At 36.5% G+C, this 20,667-nt stretch overlaps 1 protein-coding gene across 9 annotated transcripts in view; it reads left to right on the forward strand.

The window, feature by feature from the left end:
• The window catches only part of KIF13A (kinesin family member 13A), a 78,898-nt gene that overhangs the window by 4,739 nt on the left and 53,492 nt on the right, over positions 1–20,667 (forward strand). For 8 of the 9 annotated variants that reach the window (XR_005554163.1, XR_005554164.1, XM_039322613.1 and 5 more), the window contains exons 3-8: positions 12,112–12,124; positions 14,816–14,876; positions 16,705–16,797; positions 17,740–17,920; positions 18,779–18,866; positions 20,242–20,376. Coding sequence is in view for 7 of the 9 variants with exons in the window: in XM_039322613.1 (XP_039178547.1) it covers positions 12,112–12,124; positions 14,816–14,876; positions 16,705–16,797; positions 17,740–17,920; positions 18,779–18,866; positions 20,242–20,376 (571 nt within the window). In the remaining 2 variants the exon portion in view is untranslated. Of the gene's footprint in view, positions 1–12,111; positions 12,125–14,815; positions 14,877–16,704; positions 16,798–17,739; positions 17,921–18,351; positions 18,379–18,778; positions 18,867–20,241; positions 20,377–20,667 lie in introns of those variants that run through there. The other variant, XM_039322618.1, reaches the window with a different exon arrangement.

Genomic DNA, 20,667 nt, shown 5'->3' on the forward strand with positions numbered 1-20,667 from the left:
TTATTTTCAGACCTATCTGAAAATGTTTCAAGCTCAGAAGAGTTATTTCCAAGTTCAAAATAATTGCTTTAAGCTTGAACAGGGCTTCTAAACATTTCTGAGGTGATTGATGCAATGTATTTTGGACATGAAATATTTTGATTTTAAAATATTTTGAATATCTTTAATAGATCATATGTTATGCAGAGATTTTAAAAACAATATATATTTAGATAACATTTTTGATTGTACTTTTAATTAACTTTTTTAAAACCACTTTTCATTGGAGCATGTACCATTTATAATGGCTGATGTGGTTATTTATCATACCTTCAAGCTTTAGACCACGTTAATAGGTGAAAGTTATAACTCTTTTGAGTTAGTAGGTCATTGTAAAACCCTCAATTTCATCTTATCTAAGTGGGGTGTCTGGTGAAATGAGACAGATACCAACTGTTTCCTTATCCAACATATTATCAGCCAGATAGAAACTGCTATGCAGGCCCTCTTAATATCACCTGCCAGAAGCAGTGACTGGAATAACAGCTGACTGCATCTTTTGCCTTTATTTATAGAAAACTAAAAAAAAAGTGATTCTGACTTCTCTTAAATAGGTCATCCTGTTCATTGTTTCAGTTTATAAAGTATTAAAATATTGTTAAATATAAACATTTATCTGTTAACTATGTTGCATTTGTCTCAGATGTTGGCTGAAATACTAATCAGTAGAGTGTTATTCTAAAATTATGAATTATTAAAACCCAGGTCCTAAGATTTCAGATCTGTGGCAATATTCTTAAGGTATTAAAATAAGGATCTGATTTTTAAAAAGCTTTTTTTTCTGGTCTTGGTCCCTATTTAGAAATATCCCAGTAGATTTTTTTTTCAGCATTTGTAGGGGTAAATCTCAGTTTAAATAAATTATACCTTCTGATATTATCTTTTGGGTTTAATAAATCATTTTTTCCTGAGGTCTTCAAGAGCTAAAAATTACATTTTTGGTTGTAGGGAGATTTTATCCAGTGATAAAATTTACAAATGTTGAAAATATGGTTTAGTTATAAAAGAGCAAACATCTCATTTTTAATAAGAGTTTTTCAATATTTATTTGCAGTTAAGCATGAGTTAGGTTAAGGTGAGATATAAAAGCAATAATGATACATCAGTCAGGACTAAAATATATTAAATAGTATGATTCCTTTAGGTATATCCAACATACAGTGATGCAGGGTATTTGATAATAGCAAAACACAAAACAAAACCTTATAGAGAGTCCTTGATTTACGGTCACAATTGAGCCCAAAATTTCTGTTGCTAAGTGAGACAGTTGTTAAGTCAATTTTACCCCATTTTACAACCTTCTTGCTAAGTGAATGACTGCAGTTGTTAAGTTAGTGACATGGTTTGTTAAGTGAATCTGGCTTCCCCATTGACTTTGCTTGTCAGAAGGTTGCAAAAAGGACCTGGGACACTGAAACCATCATAAATGTGAAGTAAGCACTAAATTTTGATCATGGGATCCTGGGGATGGAGCAACAGTCATAAATGTGAAAAACAGTCATAAGTCACTTTTTTCAGCGCCATTGTCACTTTGAACAGTCACTAAATGAATGGTTGTAAGTCAAGGATTACCTGTAATTTGTTAACATCCAAAACAAAAAGATGAATATAAATATGTTAAGATATTTAAAGTTAGTCATTTCCTAAATTCTTAAAAGAATTTAACTTACTGAAAAGCATAACAACAACAGCAAATGGCCTATTTAATAAAAAGAGACTTAGATGCATGCACAAAATATTTTCCAGTATTATAACTTTGTTTCAGTATCCTCTTGATTTAAGTATACAGTAACTAAATGTGGTCCATAAATTTTGAACCTGCTGAAACCTGGAACTTCCAAAAAAGCATGAACATAAGATTGTGACCTAGATTAACACATGTCATGAATAATCACTTCCATACTGACATGATCAGTTAAAGTCATGGGGTTGTAATGTTCATTAAACAATAAGCAAAAGATAATGTCAATGGGACTAGAAATGAACAACAAAATGAGGGTTGAATGAAAATTGATGCTTCCAATGTTATAAATCACCAACAGATGGCAGTACTGACATGAGCATGACATCATGTGACGTCGCAAGTTTGACATCCTGCACTAGAAGCTCTGATGTGTTCTTTCACTTTAGTTGGCAAGAAGTTACTGTGAGAAAAAGTTGCTATTACTTGTGAAATCAAAAACTGTAATGAGTTTTTGTCAGTTGCTTCAAAGATATGCCACAATTGATTTTTTTTACTGCCCAAAGAGCCTCTCTAAATGATATTCATTGCTGAATGCGGGTTATTTATGGTGATGGTTACTCTGTTGACTTGAGTACTGTGCTCTATTGGGCCAAAAAACATAAAGTTAGGAACCAGGAAGAGCTGATTTGTGTGATTAAAAACCAAGTGGAAGACCTGTGATGACAGCTAACAAGTTTCATATGAAAAAGATTGATATAATTACAGACAGACAGCAAAACAGTCAAAGGAAATTTTTTGTCAATCTTGGTATTTCCCAGAAAAGTAATAGTTCCATTGTTTATGTTCTTCAATATTAGAAACTCTGTGCAAGATGGCCATGGCAAAAATTAAGGTTCATAAGTTGAAATTTGCCCACAATTGTTGTCATGTTATCAGAATAAATATGAGGAATTTCTTGACAGTATCACGACAGCTCTCCCCCCACCCAAATAGGCTAATTGTTATGGCTTAGAAATGAAACATCAGTCCATGAAGTATCATCACAAAGCTGATAGAGAAAGAGAGAGAAAATAGACCTCAGATCTAAGTGCATATGAGGAGGTACATATGATGTTATTCACATTGATTTTCCTTCAATCTGCCACCACAGTCAACTCAGTGCTACATTGTAACATTCAAAACTTTGAAACTACAATTTAGTAGCATTCAGAAGCACAAGAAGGAAATGTTGCTGCAACATGAAAACACTGTGCCTCACAAGTCACGGAAAAGGCAGTTGTGATGTTAATTCTCACTGCTAGACTATCCAGATCAAGTGCCTTGCGGATCCCACCTTTTTGCAAAATAATAATAATAAAAAAAAACATTGTGGGTATCTGTTTGACTCAAATGAAAAGATTGGAAGGTTTGTCGGGATCTGCTTGAAGGGCAAATGTGGAGTTCTTTCACGAGGGCTGTAAGAAACTTGTCCCTTATTGACAGGAGTGTGGAGCAAGTGGTGGTGATTATGTGGAAAAGTAAATACAGGTAACAAAATAGCTTATTTCAAGAATTATTTTCCTGTTTCATTTATTAACATACCCCAAATTAAAACGAAGGACATGGAGGTGAAGCATTACTTTTCATTCAACCATCATGTAGTAGTAACTTTTTTCTATCTTTAAATCATGTCTGATTCCTGTTCAGACTGCCCAGATAAAGCCCTGCATTTTTCAGAAGTGGTTTGCCATTGCTTCCTTCCTAGGGCTGAAAGAAGGTGACTGGCCCATGATCACCCTGCTGCTTTGCGCCCAAAGCAGCACTAGAACTCATGGTCTCCTGATTTCTAGTCTGATGCCTTAACCACCACACCAAATTGGCTCTCAGTATAGTTACATGCAAAAGTTTAAGCACCTCTGGATTTCAGTGGGCACAATCTTCATGGAAAGCAACAATGTACAATTGGATTTACTGAATCACAGTTTGAATATAATTGTTACTTTAATATATTTCACAATTCCAGCTAATAATTGAAGGTAGATAACATTGATCAACATGGTTTTTCCCAAGCAATGGGGTTCTGTAAATTAGCCACAGTAGCCAAAAGTTCTTGATGCTGTCTGATTTCAAAAAGCTATCCCCAAAGTAGAAAAGATAGCAAGAAGAAAAAGCCGACGAAAAAGCAGTAAGCAAAATAGTATGCTTGATACACACACACATATACAGCTTACTCTACTAGCTCCTCTTTCCGCTTTATAACCTAAAAGTATTGGACTCTGACTAACTGGTTTTTATCGGTCTTGTCTTGGAACAATGTTACAATTTAAAATGCAATTTCAGACGGGGTCTGGCTGTTTTTAAGCAGTTCTGCATCTTGAAAGTTCATGTCCTGACACTTGGTACTATAATCCATTAGTCATACCTTGATCAACTTCTGGTTTGTGCGTATCATTGTTTCTGTCCACCCTACGGTTAAAAGGTTATTTGCTGGACAAGGCTGCAAAGAGGTTTCATTCTTCTGAAACATAAATTCTCTCTGGTTCAGCTAGCAATGTCCAAAGTACCCTTCCAACTAGAAGAAGCTGATGCAACTTCTAAACCTTTCTGCAAACCTGAAGGCATATTTTACTATGTGTAAGTTGTTTACAGATCTAGAATAAGGAAATAATATGAAATTGCAGAGGTTTGGATGCACTTTCAGATAGCATAACACCTCTCTTGGCAGAAATAAATATTTTCACCTAGCTGAGTCTTTCAGGTCTTTCTGCTGGATTCCCCACCCCTTTTTTTTTTCTTGCAGAAATACTCTTGTCTCCTTGGGTGTATGGCATGTTGCGATCGCTCACAGATTTTCAATAATAATAATAATAATAATAATAATAATAATAATAATAATAATAATAATAGAAACAAGGAAGATCAAGGAAGCACTGGAAATAATAAAGCAACAAATAACAGCTATAGCCAGGAAAATCAGTAGATATGAAGCTCGAATTGCAAACTATAGGCAGAACCTCCAATTTCAATCCAATCAGAAACGTTTCTACCAATCCATCAATGGAGAAACTGCAAGGAATCAGTCAGTACCTGACAAGGAAGAAACAGTGCAGTTCTGGAAGCAGATATGGGATAACCCAAAGAAATACAACAAGGATGCGGCTTGGTTAAAAGAGGTGGATGCAAATAAAACAGAAGTTGAAATGAAAGAACTAGTAATAACAACAAAAATGGTAGAAAAAAGAGCAAAGAAAATCAAAAATTGGTCAGCACCAGGTGAAGATGAACTGCATGGGTTTTGGTTGAAACATCTAACTGTTATACACCCACTCATTGCCAAGCAGTTCAACAATATACTACAAGGAGGAGAAATTGAAAAGTGGCTAACAACTGGGAAAACCTACCTAATAATGAAAAATCCAGCAAAAGGGGCAACACCAGGTAACTACAGGCCAATTACCTGCTTACCAACAACTTTCAAATTACTAACTGGTGTAGTAGCTGATGCAGTGCAACAGCATCTAGTTGAAAACAATCTCTTTCCACCTGAGCAGAAAGGAAACCGCCCCAATAGCAGAGGAACAAAAGATCAACTCCTAATAGACAAAATGATCTTGGAAAACTGCAAGAGAAGGAAGACCAACCTGAATGTGGCATGGATTGACTACAAAAAGGCATTTGACTCTCTGCCACATGATTGGATAATAAAGTGCCTAGAAATAACAGGAGTCAGTAGAAACATCAGAAAATTTGTGCAAAGATCGATGGCACAATGGAAGACACAGTTGCAGATCAATGGTGAGAGGCTGGGAGAGGTTAATATCAAGAGAGGAATATTTCAAGGAGATTCATTATCACCATTACTATTTGTTATTGCACTGTTTCCTCTGTCAACAATACTGAATAACTCAGGACATGGCTATCAAACATCAAAAACATCTGCCAGACTATCCCACCTCCTTTATATGGATGATCTGAAGCTGTATGGAAAAACATCATCTGAAATAGAATCGCTGCTCAACACTGTCCGTATATATAGCCAAGATATTGTAATGGAGTTTGGCTTGGACAAATGTGCCACACTTACTATCAAACAAGGAAAAATAATGAAAACTGAAGGAATCAAGATGCCCCACGAAAATAACATTAAGAGTCTGGATGAGGAAGAGTACTACAAATACTTGGGTATCCTTCAAGCTGACAACATCAAGCACACTGAAGTCAAGAAAAAGATTAGAGGTGAATACATCAAGAGAGTGAAGAAGATCTTAAAATCCAAACTCAATGGAGGAAATACCATAAAGGCAATCAACACCTGGGCAATCCCAGTCATTAGGTACACAGCTGGAATAGTGGACTGGACTCAAGCAGAACTAAAAGCAATGGATAGGCAGACCAGAAAAATAATGACAATGAATCATGCCCTTCATCCACGCAGTGACATTGATAGACTTTATCTACCAAGGCAAATAGGTGGGCGTGGAATGCTACAAGTACATCAGATGGTTGAAGAAGAAAAAATGGCTTTGGAAGAATATCTGAAGAACAATGATGAAGATGCACTGAAATTAGTATATCAGGAAGGCTTACTAACTACTGGAGAGACCAAACTGGCCTACAAGAAAGACCAAATGAAGAACAGAATAGAGGCATGGGAAGACAAAGCACTACATGGCCAATACATGAAAAAAATAGCTGGGAAAGCAGATAATAATAAAACCTGGCAATGGCTAAGAGCAGGAAAATTGAAGAAAGAGACCGAGGGACTAATTCTGGCTGCACAAGACCAAGCCTTAAGGACAAATGCATACAAAGTCAAAATTGAGAAGACAGCAACAGACAGTAAGTGCCGCCTATGCAAAGAAGCTGAAGAAACAGTGGACCACTTGGTAAGCTGTTGCAAGAAGATTGCACAGACTGATTACAAGCAGCGGCATGACAAAGTAGCAACAATGGTGCATTGGAAGATCTGCAAAAAATATCATTTGCCTGTAAGCAAAAACTGGTGGGATCATAAAATAGAGAAAGTCATAGAAAATGATAAAATTAAACTGCTCTGGGACTTCAGAATTCAAACAGACAAGCACCTGCAACATAACACCCCAGACTTAACAATTGTCGATAAGAAAGACAAAAAAGTCTGGATAGTGGACGTGGCAGTGCCTGGAGATAGCAGAATAGAAGAGAAAGAACTGGAGAAGATAACAAAATACAAAGACCTACAAATAGAAATAGAAAGACTGTGGCAAAAGCAAGCAAGGGTAGTACCAATAGTCATAGGCTCCTTGGGTGCAATCCCAAAACAACTGGAGCACCACTTGAACACCATTGGCATTGACAAATTTGCTATTAGTCAATTGCAAAAGGCGGCCTTATTAGGAACTGCTTCCATCCTGCAACGATACCTGTAATACCATCAAACATCCACATCTGCCTATCCCAGGTCCTGGGTAAGGACTCGATAGGTAGACAAAATGCCAAATCCAGTCTGAACATCTGGTTGACTGTGCGATGATCGATAATAATGATAATAATGATAATAATTTCAAAATCTTTACTATTTCCTGTAAATACTTCATGGTAGATTTGGAGGCACTTTCAGCTAAACTGACTTCTGAAATATCCAGTATCTTTTCAGCTTCAGTTTTTTCACTGACTGTGAGACATCAGCTTCTAGAATAGGTTGATACACATTTTTAAGACTCTTTGTTTATTTGTGAAAAAATTTGGCCAAGAGTTTTCTGCCAGTTTTCAGTTGAATTTACTATGTTTCTCAGTTTAATTATTTAACCGCAGAGTACCTATTATCATAGCATTTTTCATAATACAGTGCATTGCTTCCTTCCATGGAAAAGCTGTCTATCACATTAAATGCCACATGACAAATCCTTCTTATGTTCCATGTGACTCATCTCTCCATACAAAGTACATACAGTATGTACAACTCATCACTAATCTTTCTTCAAAAGGAACAATGGGGGGGGAAAGATGGATCAAACATCTTCTCCATCTGTTAAGCAATCATAATATAGAGTACAGCAGAAGTCATTTTATTGTTCAAAACCTGAGGCTAATCAGAGGTTCCAGATAGAATAGTCCATTAGTGGGATCTCAAATGCATATAGGTAGTCCTTGACCTGTGACTGATCACTTAACTGTTCAAGATTACAATGGGTCTGTGTGGTTCCATGATTACATTTGGGGTGTTTGCCACTAGCTCACATTTGCAACTGGGTATAGCATCCTGTGGTCTTATGACCACAATTTGCAATGTTTTGTGCTGGTTTCAGCAATAAAATAAAATAAAATAAAAATCAGAAGAATGGGTTCTCACTTATGGTCTATGAGGTCCAAAACCAGGAATAACACATGGCAATTCATCCAAACTGAGGTCCTTATTGCTTTATACCTATAGATGAAATCTTGCCAGAATGAAAAGTATGCAGCTGTGTTGCATATACATTTATTTATTTGTTAAATTTATTTGCTGCTTATCTTGTATCTTGATTTTTTGGTGTTATGTTTTTATAAATTGTCTTATGATTGGAATGATTACAAAACCGGTCCAAAAGGATCCCATGATCAGTAATATTGAAAGGTGCTATAAGGTCATAAGAATTAATAGACTCATATTCTTCCTTGGGATTCTCGTAGGAAATATCATCTCATAGTATGTTCAAGCTAGTTTCTGTGCCAAAACCTAACCTTGACTGACTGAAATCATTCTAGAAAATAATGTTTCATTCAGATGTGATCTGATTAACCAGTTATTTAGAAATTCAGGCTCTATTTCTTTTTTCTAAGTGTGGCTTCATTTCTTTTAAGAAATAGTTTATAACCTCCTGGACTCAAGCCAACAGGCATTTGGCCATACTGTATCCCACACTTTGTCTCGTTATCATATCAGGTGGTGCTTTGGACAGACATTTAACTTCCAAAATTGTAGAGCATATGTCCTGACACATATGCATCCTAGACATTTAATGACAAAATCAAACAAGACGTTTGGTACCAAGAGTTCTATGGAATCTTCCATAAAGCTTCCAAATGCTAAAAATAATAATAATGAGAAGTTAACTAGAATCGAGGCAACCAACTTGCAACCTAGCAAAGTAGTTCAGATAGGAAATATGCCCAGATGAATTAATTCTACTTTATTATAGCGTTAGATTAATAGAATCTGTTAAGTCTGAAAGTACATTTCTCCCCTGTTGCCTTTACATCCCATGAAACTAGGGAGAGTCCCTTTTGAGGCATTTGCCACATCCACATTCCTTTTGTAGATTAAGCTTCCTCTTATCTGACTGGTCCTCTGGCTGCAATTCTTTCCTAAGGTGATTCCCACATGCCATTATAGCAACAGAGGATACACTGAAAATACACTGGTTTTCTTTTTAAATTGGGGTTCTTTCTTTATCACTGCAGTTTTGAGAACAAAATCTTATTCATGTTTTATCAGATTTCATTGAGTTTTATCTAGTCATCGTCTAACTTTTTATGGTCTTACTAAATAGAAAGATCTACTTTAATTGCAAATCAATACTTTCCCTCCATTTTTACTGAAATTAGTTGGCCTGTTTTCCATTTTAGACTGGAAGAAAAATTTTATTTAAATGATTGATGTCATTGGTTTAAGATAAATACACATTTTGAAGCCATCAGCATGCAAGAAAATTATGAGATTAGTATAAGCTGTATTAGAGGACAGTTCAACTTTAGTTTATAGCTGAAGATGTCTTACAGCTGGTTTTGGGGTCAGTTTCCTTGTACGTTTTCCAACATTTTGTTAAAATGCAAATTCTTTCATAATTGACTATGAATCATACATAATATTTGTCTTCAAAAATTAATTTTTTTGATGACATTACTATGCCCGTCATAATTTATGTATATTTTTCTTCATGGAATGATTGAAATTTAAGAACATAATTGTTCTTCAATATATGCTGTGGACATAATTTACTTGGACTTCAGTAAGACATTTGATAAAGTAGATCACAACCTACTACTTGATAAGATAGAAAAATGTGGGGTAGACAGAATCACCACCAGATGGATCCGTAGCTGGCTGACCGGCCATACTCAACGAGTGGTCCTCAATGGAACCGCATCTACATGGAGGGAAGTGTGTAGTGGGGTGCCCCAGGGCTTTGTTCTGGGCCCAGTGCTCTTCAACATCTTCATCAACGATTTGGATGAAGGGATAGATGGGGAACTCATCATATTTGCAGATGACACCAAGCTGGCAGGAATAGCCAACACTCCAGAAGACAGGCTTAAGATACAGGAGGCTCTGGACAGACTTGAACACGGGGCACTAACTAACAAAATGAAATTCAATGGTGAAAAAAGCAAGGTTCTACATTTAGGCAAGAAAAACCAAATGTACAAGTACAGCATAGGTGGCACCATGCTCAATAGTAGTAACTGTGAGAGGGACCTCGGAGTCCTAGTAGACTAGTGGTTCTCAACCTTTTTAATGCCGCGACCCCCAACCGGTTGTAAGTCGAGGATTACTCAACCGGTCGTATGTCGAGGACTACTCAACTGGTGCAGCACCGTTTGCAGAATGGGACTTTTGGCGGGCTCAGCAGGGCAGAGACAGACTGGACAATTCCTATTGGCTTTTGAAAGCCAATAGAATTAGACTCTATTCAAGAGAGTCTATTCTATTGGCTTTCAAAAGCCAATAGAATAAAATGGAGTAGCACAGCTAAGGAAAAGGGGAAAAAAATGGCGGACTGCGTTGTTTGGCGACCCCCGTGAAATGGTCGTTTGACCCCAAATGGGGTCCCGACCCACAGGTTGAGAACCACTGTAGTAGACAATCACCTAAATATGAGCCAGCAGTATGCTGCAGCTGCCAAAAAGGCCAACACAGTGCTAGGCTGCATTAACAGAGGGACAGAATCAAGATCATGTGAAGTATTAATACCACTCTACAATGCCTTGGTAAGGCCACACTTGGAATACTGCATCCAGTTTTGGTCACCACGATGTGAAAAAGATGTTGAGACTCTAGAAAGAGTACAGAGAAGAGCAACAAAGATGATTAGGGGACTGGAGGCTAAAACATATAAGGAACGGTTGCTAGAATTGGATATGTCTAGTTTAACGAAGATAAGGACAAGGGGGGACTTGATAGCAGTATTCCAATATCTCAGGGGCTGCCATAAAGAAGAGGGAATCAAACTATTTTCCAAAGCACCTGAAGGCAGGACAAGAAGCAACGGGTGGAAACTAATCAAGGAGAGAAGCAACCTAGAACTAAGGAGAAACTTCCTGAAAGTGAGAACAATTAATCAGTGGAACAGCCTGCCTCCAGAAGCAGTAAATGCTCCAACACTGGAAGTTTTTAAGAAGAGACTGGACAGCCATTTGTCCGAAATGGTGTAGGGTTTCCTGCCTGAGCAGGGGGTTGGACTAGATGACCTCCAAGGTCCCTTCCAACTTTACTATTATTATTATTATAGTCACACATTGTTTAGTGGCTACCATATTTGGTGGCTATTTGCAAATACAACAATTAAAAAAGACATTTTCAATGAAAGCATGCATTTATGACCAAATTTCATGCACCTACATCCTTGTTGTAGATGCATGAAATTTGGTCATGCATCTGCAAAGGGGGCACAATGGCTCAGCTGTTAAAGATGCTGGAAAGCTGACATCCTGGGTTCAAGACCCAAGCAGCACACAATGGGGTGAGCTCCCATTACTTGTCTCAGCTCCTGACCACCTAGCATTTTGAAAGCATGCAAATGTGAGTAGATTGATAGGTACCACTTTGTTGGGAAGGTAGCAGTGTTCAGTGCTCTTTTGGCATATAGCTATGCTGACCACATGACCACAGAAAATATCTTCAGACAACGCTGACTTCCTCAGTCAAGAAATGGAGATGAGCACCGTGTCCTAGAGTTGGACATGACTGGACAGCAAAACCTTTACCTTTTACCTTTAAATTACCAGTGTACAGTGTACATTGGAGTGAGAATAATGCTAGCATAGCTGTACAAGATAACTTTATTGATAGCAACCTGTGATCTTGACAGCATATTTCTCTCTCTCTCTTTCTCTTTCTTTCCCTCCCTCCCTCCCTCCCTCTCTCCCCCCCTCTCTCTCATGCTTTATTAGTAACCATTTTGCTTCTGATTTAAGGAAGGGATTGCAGTCACCAAATGAGGAGAGAGTGTAATGTTACTTGAGTGCTAAGCAGTTATTCCTATCTAAATCTCATTAGTGTAAGTTTTTTTGGAAGAAAACATATTTTTCCACTATCAGTGAATATTAAATTCAACTATCTTTCACACTAGAAAAGCAGTATATTAAAGTGATCTAATAGTTACCAACACTAATCAGATTTCATTTTTTTTAATGCCTGCTCATCTTCCACTTGAATTTCCATACCACAGAAAACTACCAAAGGTAAGAAACTTATTTCTATTCTCTTTGATTTTGTAATTTCAAATCAAGATCATTTGCTTATAGTGATACATAAAACAGATCTTGGTTTTAAGCACTAATGCCACTTTGCTTTCAGGTCAATAGTTTTGTAGTCTAATGTGATTTAGTGCAATTTCCTGTATTGTTAATTTTTTAAGATAGGCTCAGAGAAAGGGCTTTAAGATGTATACAAGAGTGCATCACTGCCAATGAACAAATTTGCAAATAATTGTACATATTACGACAATGTTTGAGGTGAATGTTCAACCATGTCTCCTTTTGTCCAATGTATGTACTAATTATTATATATTATTGAAGGTCAGTTCAGATGGAACAGTCTCTAGAGGCATGTCTACATTTGCTGCAGCATTCTATGGCATATTTAAATGATTGTATGAATAACATTGGCATGGTTTCCTTTTGCTTTTGTTTAAGAGATGAAAAAATTGGAAAATACTATATATATTCATACATGTGAATTATCTTCTTTAACAAGCAGAAGCATATATATCCTCTACTTGGATTTAGTTTTCATTTATAAAATAGAAGTTAGAGGCACTTAAATTGGAAGAGGATACCAGGGAACAGGAATATTTATTTTCAGTTCAAATAATACCAATCTTTCTCTGAAACTAATACTGAAAAATATTTAAAATACACATACAGTGGTATGAAAGAGTTTGGGCACCTCTAATCAAATTCCATATTTTAGCTAATTCCAAAATGAACAAAATCTCATATAGTACAAAGTTTAATATTATATCTCTCTGAAAACTTTAATAATAGTTTTGGAATGCATCTCAGAGGCCACAGACCTGAATACATTGGAGATTTATAGGGAGATCTCAGATACACAGCATAAACCAGAAATATTAAGAATCTTTCCAAGCTAGCAGATTTCTGCAAGTAAGAGTGGGGAAAAAAATTGGAAAAATCAGACATACAAAGATTCTTAAGAAAAGTTTGGAAGCTGTTATTTCTACAAAAAAAATGGTATTAAATTAATTAAAAGATCCTAAACTTTGCTTGTCATATTCAATTTTTCTTTCATTGAATCTGCGCACAATTGCACATAAAAACTAAATATACATTCCAAATTGCAGAAAGCTGTTCTGTTTAACTTTGTATTATGAAGATCTTATATCCTGCTCACTTACGAATTCATTGAAATGCATAGTTTTCATTAGGGGCTGGATGCCTAAGCTTTCACATACAACTGTATTCATACTGATCTCTAGTAGGGCTGATGACAGCAGGAATCATGTTTGTTTTATATTCCATGTATATAACACATAGAAAATGTATAGTAAATTAAATTTGGTAATTAACACCCAAGATAAAAGGAGCATCAACTTTTTTTATTATGTGTGTGCTCTTTAAGGGGTGTGGATTTTAAAAAAGAATCCAGGAAGTCATCAAAATTCTTCCCTCAAGTTTGAGAAATGTTTGGCCTGATGCCTAATAGTTAGGTTTGTCCTGGAAGGATATTTCTGTGATTATCAACATTTGAATTTGCCATGGCCAGAAGTTTCCAACAATTTTTGACAACTACTTTAAATGGCCTTAAGAATGTTAGCAAGACAAGAAATATATATGTGTGATAGAAATACATTGGTAAAATAATACGCACAATTGCCAACGTTCTGATACCTACCTAAGAGATGAATAATTGAATGTTTAATGAATTGTTGAAGACTGAATTGAAGATTAAATTTTAATTTAATGTGTTATATAATGGAGGGGAGTTGAACTCTTCAAACAGAATGCAAAATGGAGCTCAAATCCTGAAGATCCAAGCTCTGTCCCCGCAACCTGCCAGAGCAGTTCCCTTCCATTCGTGGAAGGGAGCTGAACTCAGCAGGCAGCTCTTTAACTCCATCCTCTGAACAGCGTGGGATGTCCCTTAATGACCACAACTAGGAGTGCCCATAATTGCAGTCATTGAGCGAAACAGTCATGTGGGCATCTTGTTTAATCACCACTTTGCTCAACAATCAAGATTCTAGCCCCAATTTTGGTCATAAGTTGAGGACTACCTGCATTCGTATGTGTTCCTGCCAACTTGCTTATTTTATTTAGCCCCTCTTGCCAAATCTTTTTTTTAACTATATGTTAAATTAGATTTGTAAAGGCATTTTTCTTTTAGTTAGTTGCCAACCAGAATCTAGCTATCTTGACTTCCAAATGTAGTTGTCCCTCAGCACCGATTAAGGTTGTCAACCCAGATAGGCAATGTCATGTAAAACATCAGGCTTCTCTGCAGGAAGCAAGGGGGAAGGCACACCTCCTCCCTTCTAATCCCATACAGCAAAAATTCTGTGGGGCTGGGTTGGTCCGTGAGAAAATGACTGGCTCAAAGATACCCAGTGAGTTTTCATGGTTGATGATCCACTAGAAGTAGGGTCTTTCACTGCTGCTCCAGGGCCTTACCACTGCTGCCCTATAGATGGACCGTAGCTATTTAGTGAAAATTAATATGAAATCTTCACCAGGAATAAAAGATAAGCATATTCGACTGGATTTTACTGTCTTATTTTTGGTAAGAAATCAGTTGAAATAATCAAAGTAAAACTAAGAATTAAGAAACTAAATATGTAAGCTTAATTAACTTTTTAAAACATGGTTTGAGGTTCATATAGTGCAAGTAGTGATCTGAAGTATGTTTACCCACAGGTATTTGCCTTTGATTACTGTTTCTGGTCCATGGATGAATCAAACACTGCCAAATATGCAGGTATGATTTTTCATTCCTACTATTTTTAGCTGATTCAATTTTTTTTCTCCATTCCTGATTAACATAAAACATTCTTGTTATTGGTGCTAATATATTTTGGCTGTATAGGTAATCCTCATTTACTGACCACTTGTTCAGAGATTGTCCAAAATTGTAGTGGTGCTGAATGAGTGCTACAACTGTTTCTTGAAGTTTCCTTCATTGCAATCTACCGTGGTCATATAATTGTGCTTTGGGAGCTCGGCAACCAGCTCACGCTTACGATGGTTGCAGCATCTTGTGGTTATGTGATCACCATTTGTAACCTTCCCTGCTAGCTTCACAAGCAAAGTCATTGGGGAAGCCCGCAGGGAAGGTTGCAAGATGGTCTGTTAAGTCCTATCGACCTCCCAATCCTTGGTCACACATCGTCAGCCAAGAATCAACCCTAACAACCCGTCATTTAAAGCCTTAACTGCAACTACTCATGTGCTAGCTTTGCATTAACTAAATTTTGGATTCCATTAAATGAACTGGTGCCAATTTACAGTTCACACTAAATTGTAACTGCATTATTTATACTTGCACTAATCACGACCTATCTGTATGTCCTTCTCCCATGTTTTCCTCGGCTAGCCCAAGCTCTCTGTCAAATTTCCCTCCGCCATCTTGAGCCTTCTTTATGAAGCAGTGGGATCTATCCTTTTCTTTCTTTCCACTAGGAAGTGGAAGCAAATCAACTTTACTCAGAAGACCAGCAAGAGACTGTGGCTTATTCTCTCACATTATACGTCAGTAAAAAGTAAAAACTAGATTATGGCAGAAGAATCTAAGTCACTTAGGTGAGATAGGCAGTATAGAAATACAGGTGCTCCTTGACTTATGACCACAATTGAGCCCTAAATTTCTGTTGCTAAACAAGACAGTTGTTAAGTGAATCACTGCAGTTGTTGAATTAGTAATGCAGTTGTTAAGTGAATCTGGCTTCCCCATTGACTTTGCTTGTCAGAAGGTTGCAAAAGGGGACCTCTGACCCTGAACCCTGCAACCGTCATAAATATGAATCAGTTGCCATGCTTCCAGATTTTGATCATGTGACTATGGCGATGCTGTAAGTTTGAAAAACGGTCATAAGTAATTTTTTTCAGTGCTGTTGTAATTTCGAACGGTCACCAAATGAATGGTTCTAAGTAGAGGATTATCTGTAAATAAATAAATAAACTGAACAAATAAATTAAACAATTATTGATTCATTTAATATTTATTTATTTAAATAAATGAATACACTGCAACATAAAGCAGATATACAGACTTTATGCATAAACAAATTTAGATAAAAGGAAAAATTGAAAATGACACAAAGATCCACTCCTTTCAAGCATCTTTTAATTTTAATTAGTATTTTAAAAATGGTAAGAATTTAATAAATCTCTTATTACAAAGAAATATAAATCTTATTACACACATGTTATGCTATTCCTTATGATCGAATATCTTCCCCTTATTACTGCTCTTTTTTTTGTCTTGAGGTTCTATTTTTAATTTCAACTGAGTTTTTTTTCAAGCATTTCTAGCATCAACACCTTAACATAAAATTGCTAACAAAAAATAGATAAAAATACTTTTACATTTTAATTTTTTTTTTTAAAAAAAAAAAAGTAAAATAATCTCTCATATATCCCCATTCTGATTTTTGTCTCAACATGTGTTCCAACAGTTAGAATTGCTGTCGGTGAAAAACAATAGTGGTAGCCCCCAGGAATGATCTGATTGATACAGAGCGGGCAAAGTGCATTGCAGTATAGATAATTCCACCTCAGTTGCGCCTTTCTTTCCTTCTTTTTTGTAGATCAACAAGTTGTGTTTAAGTGCCTTGGAGAAGGAATTCTTGAGAAAGCCTTTCAGGGATATAATGCTTGCATTTTTGCATATGGACAAACAGGTAAGAGTTGTGTTTATAAGTTCCAAATGGAAATGAGATATTTTGTGGAGGTTGTCACCATCTTCTGGGAAAGAAGAACCACTCACCAGTGTCTTCTTTGCTATGTGAACCTCTCCTTAAGGTCAGGACTTGACTTAGGTCCAATGATCCCATCCCCCTCCCCACTGTTCTGCATTAATATGGCTTTTTAATATGTAAACAGAAAGGCCCTGTCCTCTCTTGAATTTTCCTTGATCCAGTTATTTTTTTTCTGGATTTCTTACCTGGTTGCCTATTGTCATGTTGCTTTAACCCTGGTGGTTCTCTAGAACAGGGGTCCCCAACTCGCGGTCTGTGGACCAGTACCGGTCTGTGGCATGCCAGCAACCAGCCACGCAAACAAACAAAGCCCCATCCGCGAGATCAGGAAGCACATGAAACCACGCCTCCTCTGGTCCGCGGAAAAACCTCTCTCCACAGAACCAGTCCCTGGTGGCCAAAAGGTTGGGGACCTCTGCTCTAGAACTCTTGGAGGCTTTCAATACAATCAGGCATACTATTTTTCTGAGTGAATGGTCAGGATTGAGCATTGGGGGTATTGTTTTACAGTGGTTCTGATCTTTCCTGTTGGGTGTTAAGGAAAAACAGGGTTATGTGGAGATCTGGAATTGAAATGTCAAATGTGATTGTGAATATGTGTGGACATACATGTAGCATCTTTTGGGAACACCTTAGAGCAACCATTTTTCCCCCTGAGTTTATGAATCTTCCCTCTGAAGCTAACATGCATTCTTGGGAAATGACACTTTATTGTATGCTACCTCCTTAACTCAAATACACATTTTCCTGAGATGGTGCAATTTATACTGTTTATTCTTTGTTACTTATCATTTTCAAAAGAGACAGCAATTGGTAACTTTTCCATTTTTAAATATAAAATGCATTTTTATATTCCTCTTTTAGGCTCAGGAAAATCCTTCTCAATGATGGGAAATGCAGAGCAGTTGGGTCTGATCCCGCGCCTCTGCTGTGCTTTGTTTCAGAGAATAACTTTAGAACAAAATGATTCACACACTTTTAAAGTAGAGGTGTCCTATATGGAAATCTATAATGAAAAGGTCAGGGATCTACTTGACCCTAAAGGGTAAGTGACCCCCCCCCCAGCCGTTTTTTATTCTAGATGTATAGTATATTTGAGGGAACTTTAGTCTCGCTTTATAGTTTGTATTTTTCTTTGTTTTCCTAATAGTATATAAGAATACCAATGATTAATAGTTGTTTACCCTGCTAGTTGCTGTGGCAGGTTCAAATAAGAATTTCTTTTTAATTTGACAGTCAATTACACATCATGGCTGTGTCACCCCATCTTTAAACTTAACTGTTCTTAATGAGGAAAATGTATACAGATAAGAATGGAAACTATTTTCTTAACTGATAGCATTTCTATTTGTTGCCCTTCTAATAGCCCTCTACCACCACTTTATCTAAATTGGAGAAACCAGTTTGAAGTCACATCTCTGCTGCTGGGATGTGTAATGTAAGCCTGACCCTGTTTATTACAGAGAGTTGTAGTTATTCAAGCAGAATTGTCAAGAGTCTCTAGTGAGTACTGTAGTGTTTATTAAGGCTACTAGTTGTAAGATTTTGTCTTAAAAAGAATATACATATGCCAGTTTTAATGGAACAATGGTTTTTTTTAATAATTATGGAGATGTTAGAAGGTTACTTAGTACCTTTACAAAATTTGTAAAGGAACCAGATTTTTTTCAAGGAGGGTGTTAATTTCATTGTCCCATTTTCTGTTTTTCCATTGCATCTAGCATCTTCATGTCTTTTTACAGATATGAAAAATATTGTTTAGTAAAAATAAACCTTTATATTTCTGATAAATGAATTTTCCTTTTGAGAACAAGTTTATATATTTATTGGTCTATAATGAGTTAATTTCACTGATTCATTTTCCTAACAAAGTTTAAATTATGACAATATTTTTCTTTCAAAGGAGTCGGCAATCCCTCAAAGTTCGTGAGCATAAAGTTTTGGGTCCGTATGTAGATGGTTTGTCTCAACTGGCTGTTACTTGCTTTGAAGTAAGTAAAATATAAGAAATTGGTCAATATAATGGTATCCCTGGGTTGAGGAATGAATTTGCACAGCCACTGCATCATACTACACTATGCCATGTTAGATAAACAATTGGCTGAATATAGGTACTTCTATGCTTGTACTGCAGGGTGAGAAAAGAAGCATGGGGGCTAATTTATATATGGACAGTATCTGTGTAAGAAAGTAATTTGTGTTAAGACAGATTCACTTGCATAAAAACATGCATGTGTTAAACATATTGTTAAAAGAAACAGAGAATGGAAATGTGCATTAGAGGAGAAAATGTAAGTTACATAAATGATTTACAGTAATGAGTATTTAACACACAGCCACTAATATATTTTAGATGTATTGATAAACCAAACAAGTTTTGTTTAAAAACATTAATTTATATTAATTTATTCATTTTCAATTGACTCAGCTATTTTGGAGGAATGGCTTGAATTAGGTATATCAAACATTAGACAATTTTGCAAATCATACTGTATATATATATATATATATATACTTTTATTTTATGCTTGTGGAAACTTCTGAAATGATGAAATGGCTTGGCCTCTTTGATCTGTTTTGGAATATGCACGTTGAGATGATTTACAGATTTAGGTAAGGACGGGCAAAAGTGTTGTGAGTTTAAATTTATTTAGATATCACATTATAAGGGCTTAGGGCAAGTAACGCAACTCCTTCAGTCAGCAAAACAGCATAAAATTATATTTACAAACATGGAAATACCTCCATCTTTCTAGGGTTATTTTTTTTTTTTGTAAAAAATTTTTATTTTCAATTTTGCAATACAATACAATCTTAAAAATACTTCAGATAAAAAATAAAACAAATTAATACACACCATTTTCGGTACTGCTCACCCATTTCCCCCCAAACCGCATCCACCCTCTAACCAACTTGTCTCTTTCCCTCTTCTTTCTCTTTCTCCCTCACCCCCTCTCCTCCACCTTCCTACTTACTTCTCACCTTCTTCTATCCCAATGTTTCTCAACCTTGACAATTTTAAGGCATGAGGACTTCAACTCCCAGAATTCCACAGCCAGCAATGCTGGCTGTGGAATTCTGGAAGTTGAAGTCCACATGCCTTAAAATGGTCAAGGTTGAGAAACACTGTTCTATCCTCTCACTCCGGATGCTAACTGTGCTTTTGAAAATAATGTAGATGGAACTTTAGTAGGTGTAGAATGGAAAGGAGTTCCATAAGAGTGAAAAAATACATATATAATATGCATATAATGTTTTAAGTTGTATTTGTTTATTTACGTCTAAAATGATAGGTTTATATAAATTGCAAATGCTGCAACTGGAAAAAGGAGATTGTTGTGTCCAATGTTTTATGTTATTCATCAGGATATAGAGTCACTAATGTCAGAGGGAAATAAGTCCCGGACGGTTGCAGCAACCAACATGAATGAAGAAAGCAGCCGCTCTCATGCTGTCTTTAATATTATCGTCACTCAAACACTTTATGATCTGCAGTCTGGCGTAAGTGAATTGAACATGAAGCCATTTTATTATTTGGGTAATATGTTAAAAAATTTAAATCTTACCCAGTTGATTTCAATTGTATAAATCAGGATTTTCAACCAGTGGTACGGGTACCACCTGTGGTACATTGGCACCTGGCAGGTGGTACGCGACCATCCTAGAAAAGTGGTAGCGGGGGAGGGGAATGAAAGTGCCGCCGGGCGGGCAGGCAGGTGTCTTGCTCGGCTGTGCCTTGGGGGCGCTTTTTTCAGTGCCATTGTAACTTTGAACAGTCACTAAGCGAACTGT

Source organism: Crotalus tigris, unplaced genomic scaffold (assembly GCF_016545835.1).
Source record: "Crotalus tigris isolate CLP2741 ecotype Arizona unplaced genomic scaffold, ASM1654583v1 scf7180000024119.3904262, whole genome shotgun sequence".
Taxonomy (NCBI): domain Eukaryota; kingdom Metazoa; phylum Chordata; class Lepidosauria; order Squamata; family Viperidae; genus Crotalus; species Crotalus tigris.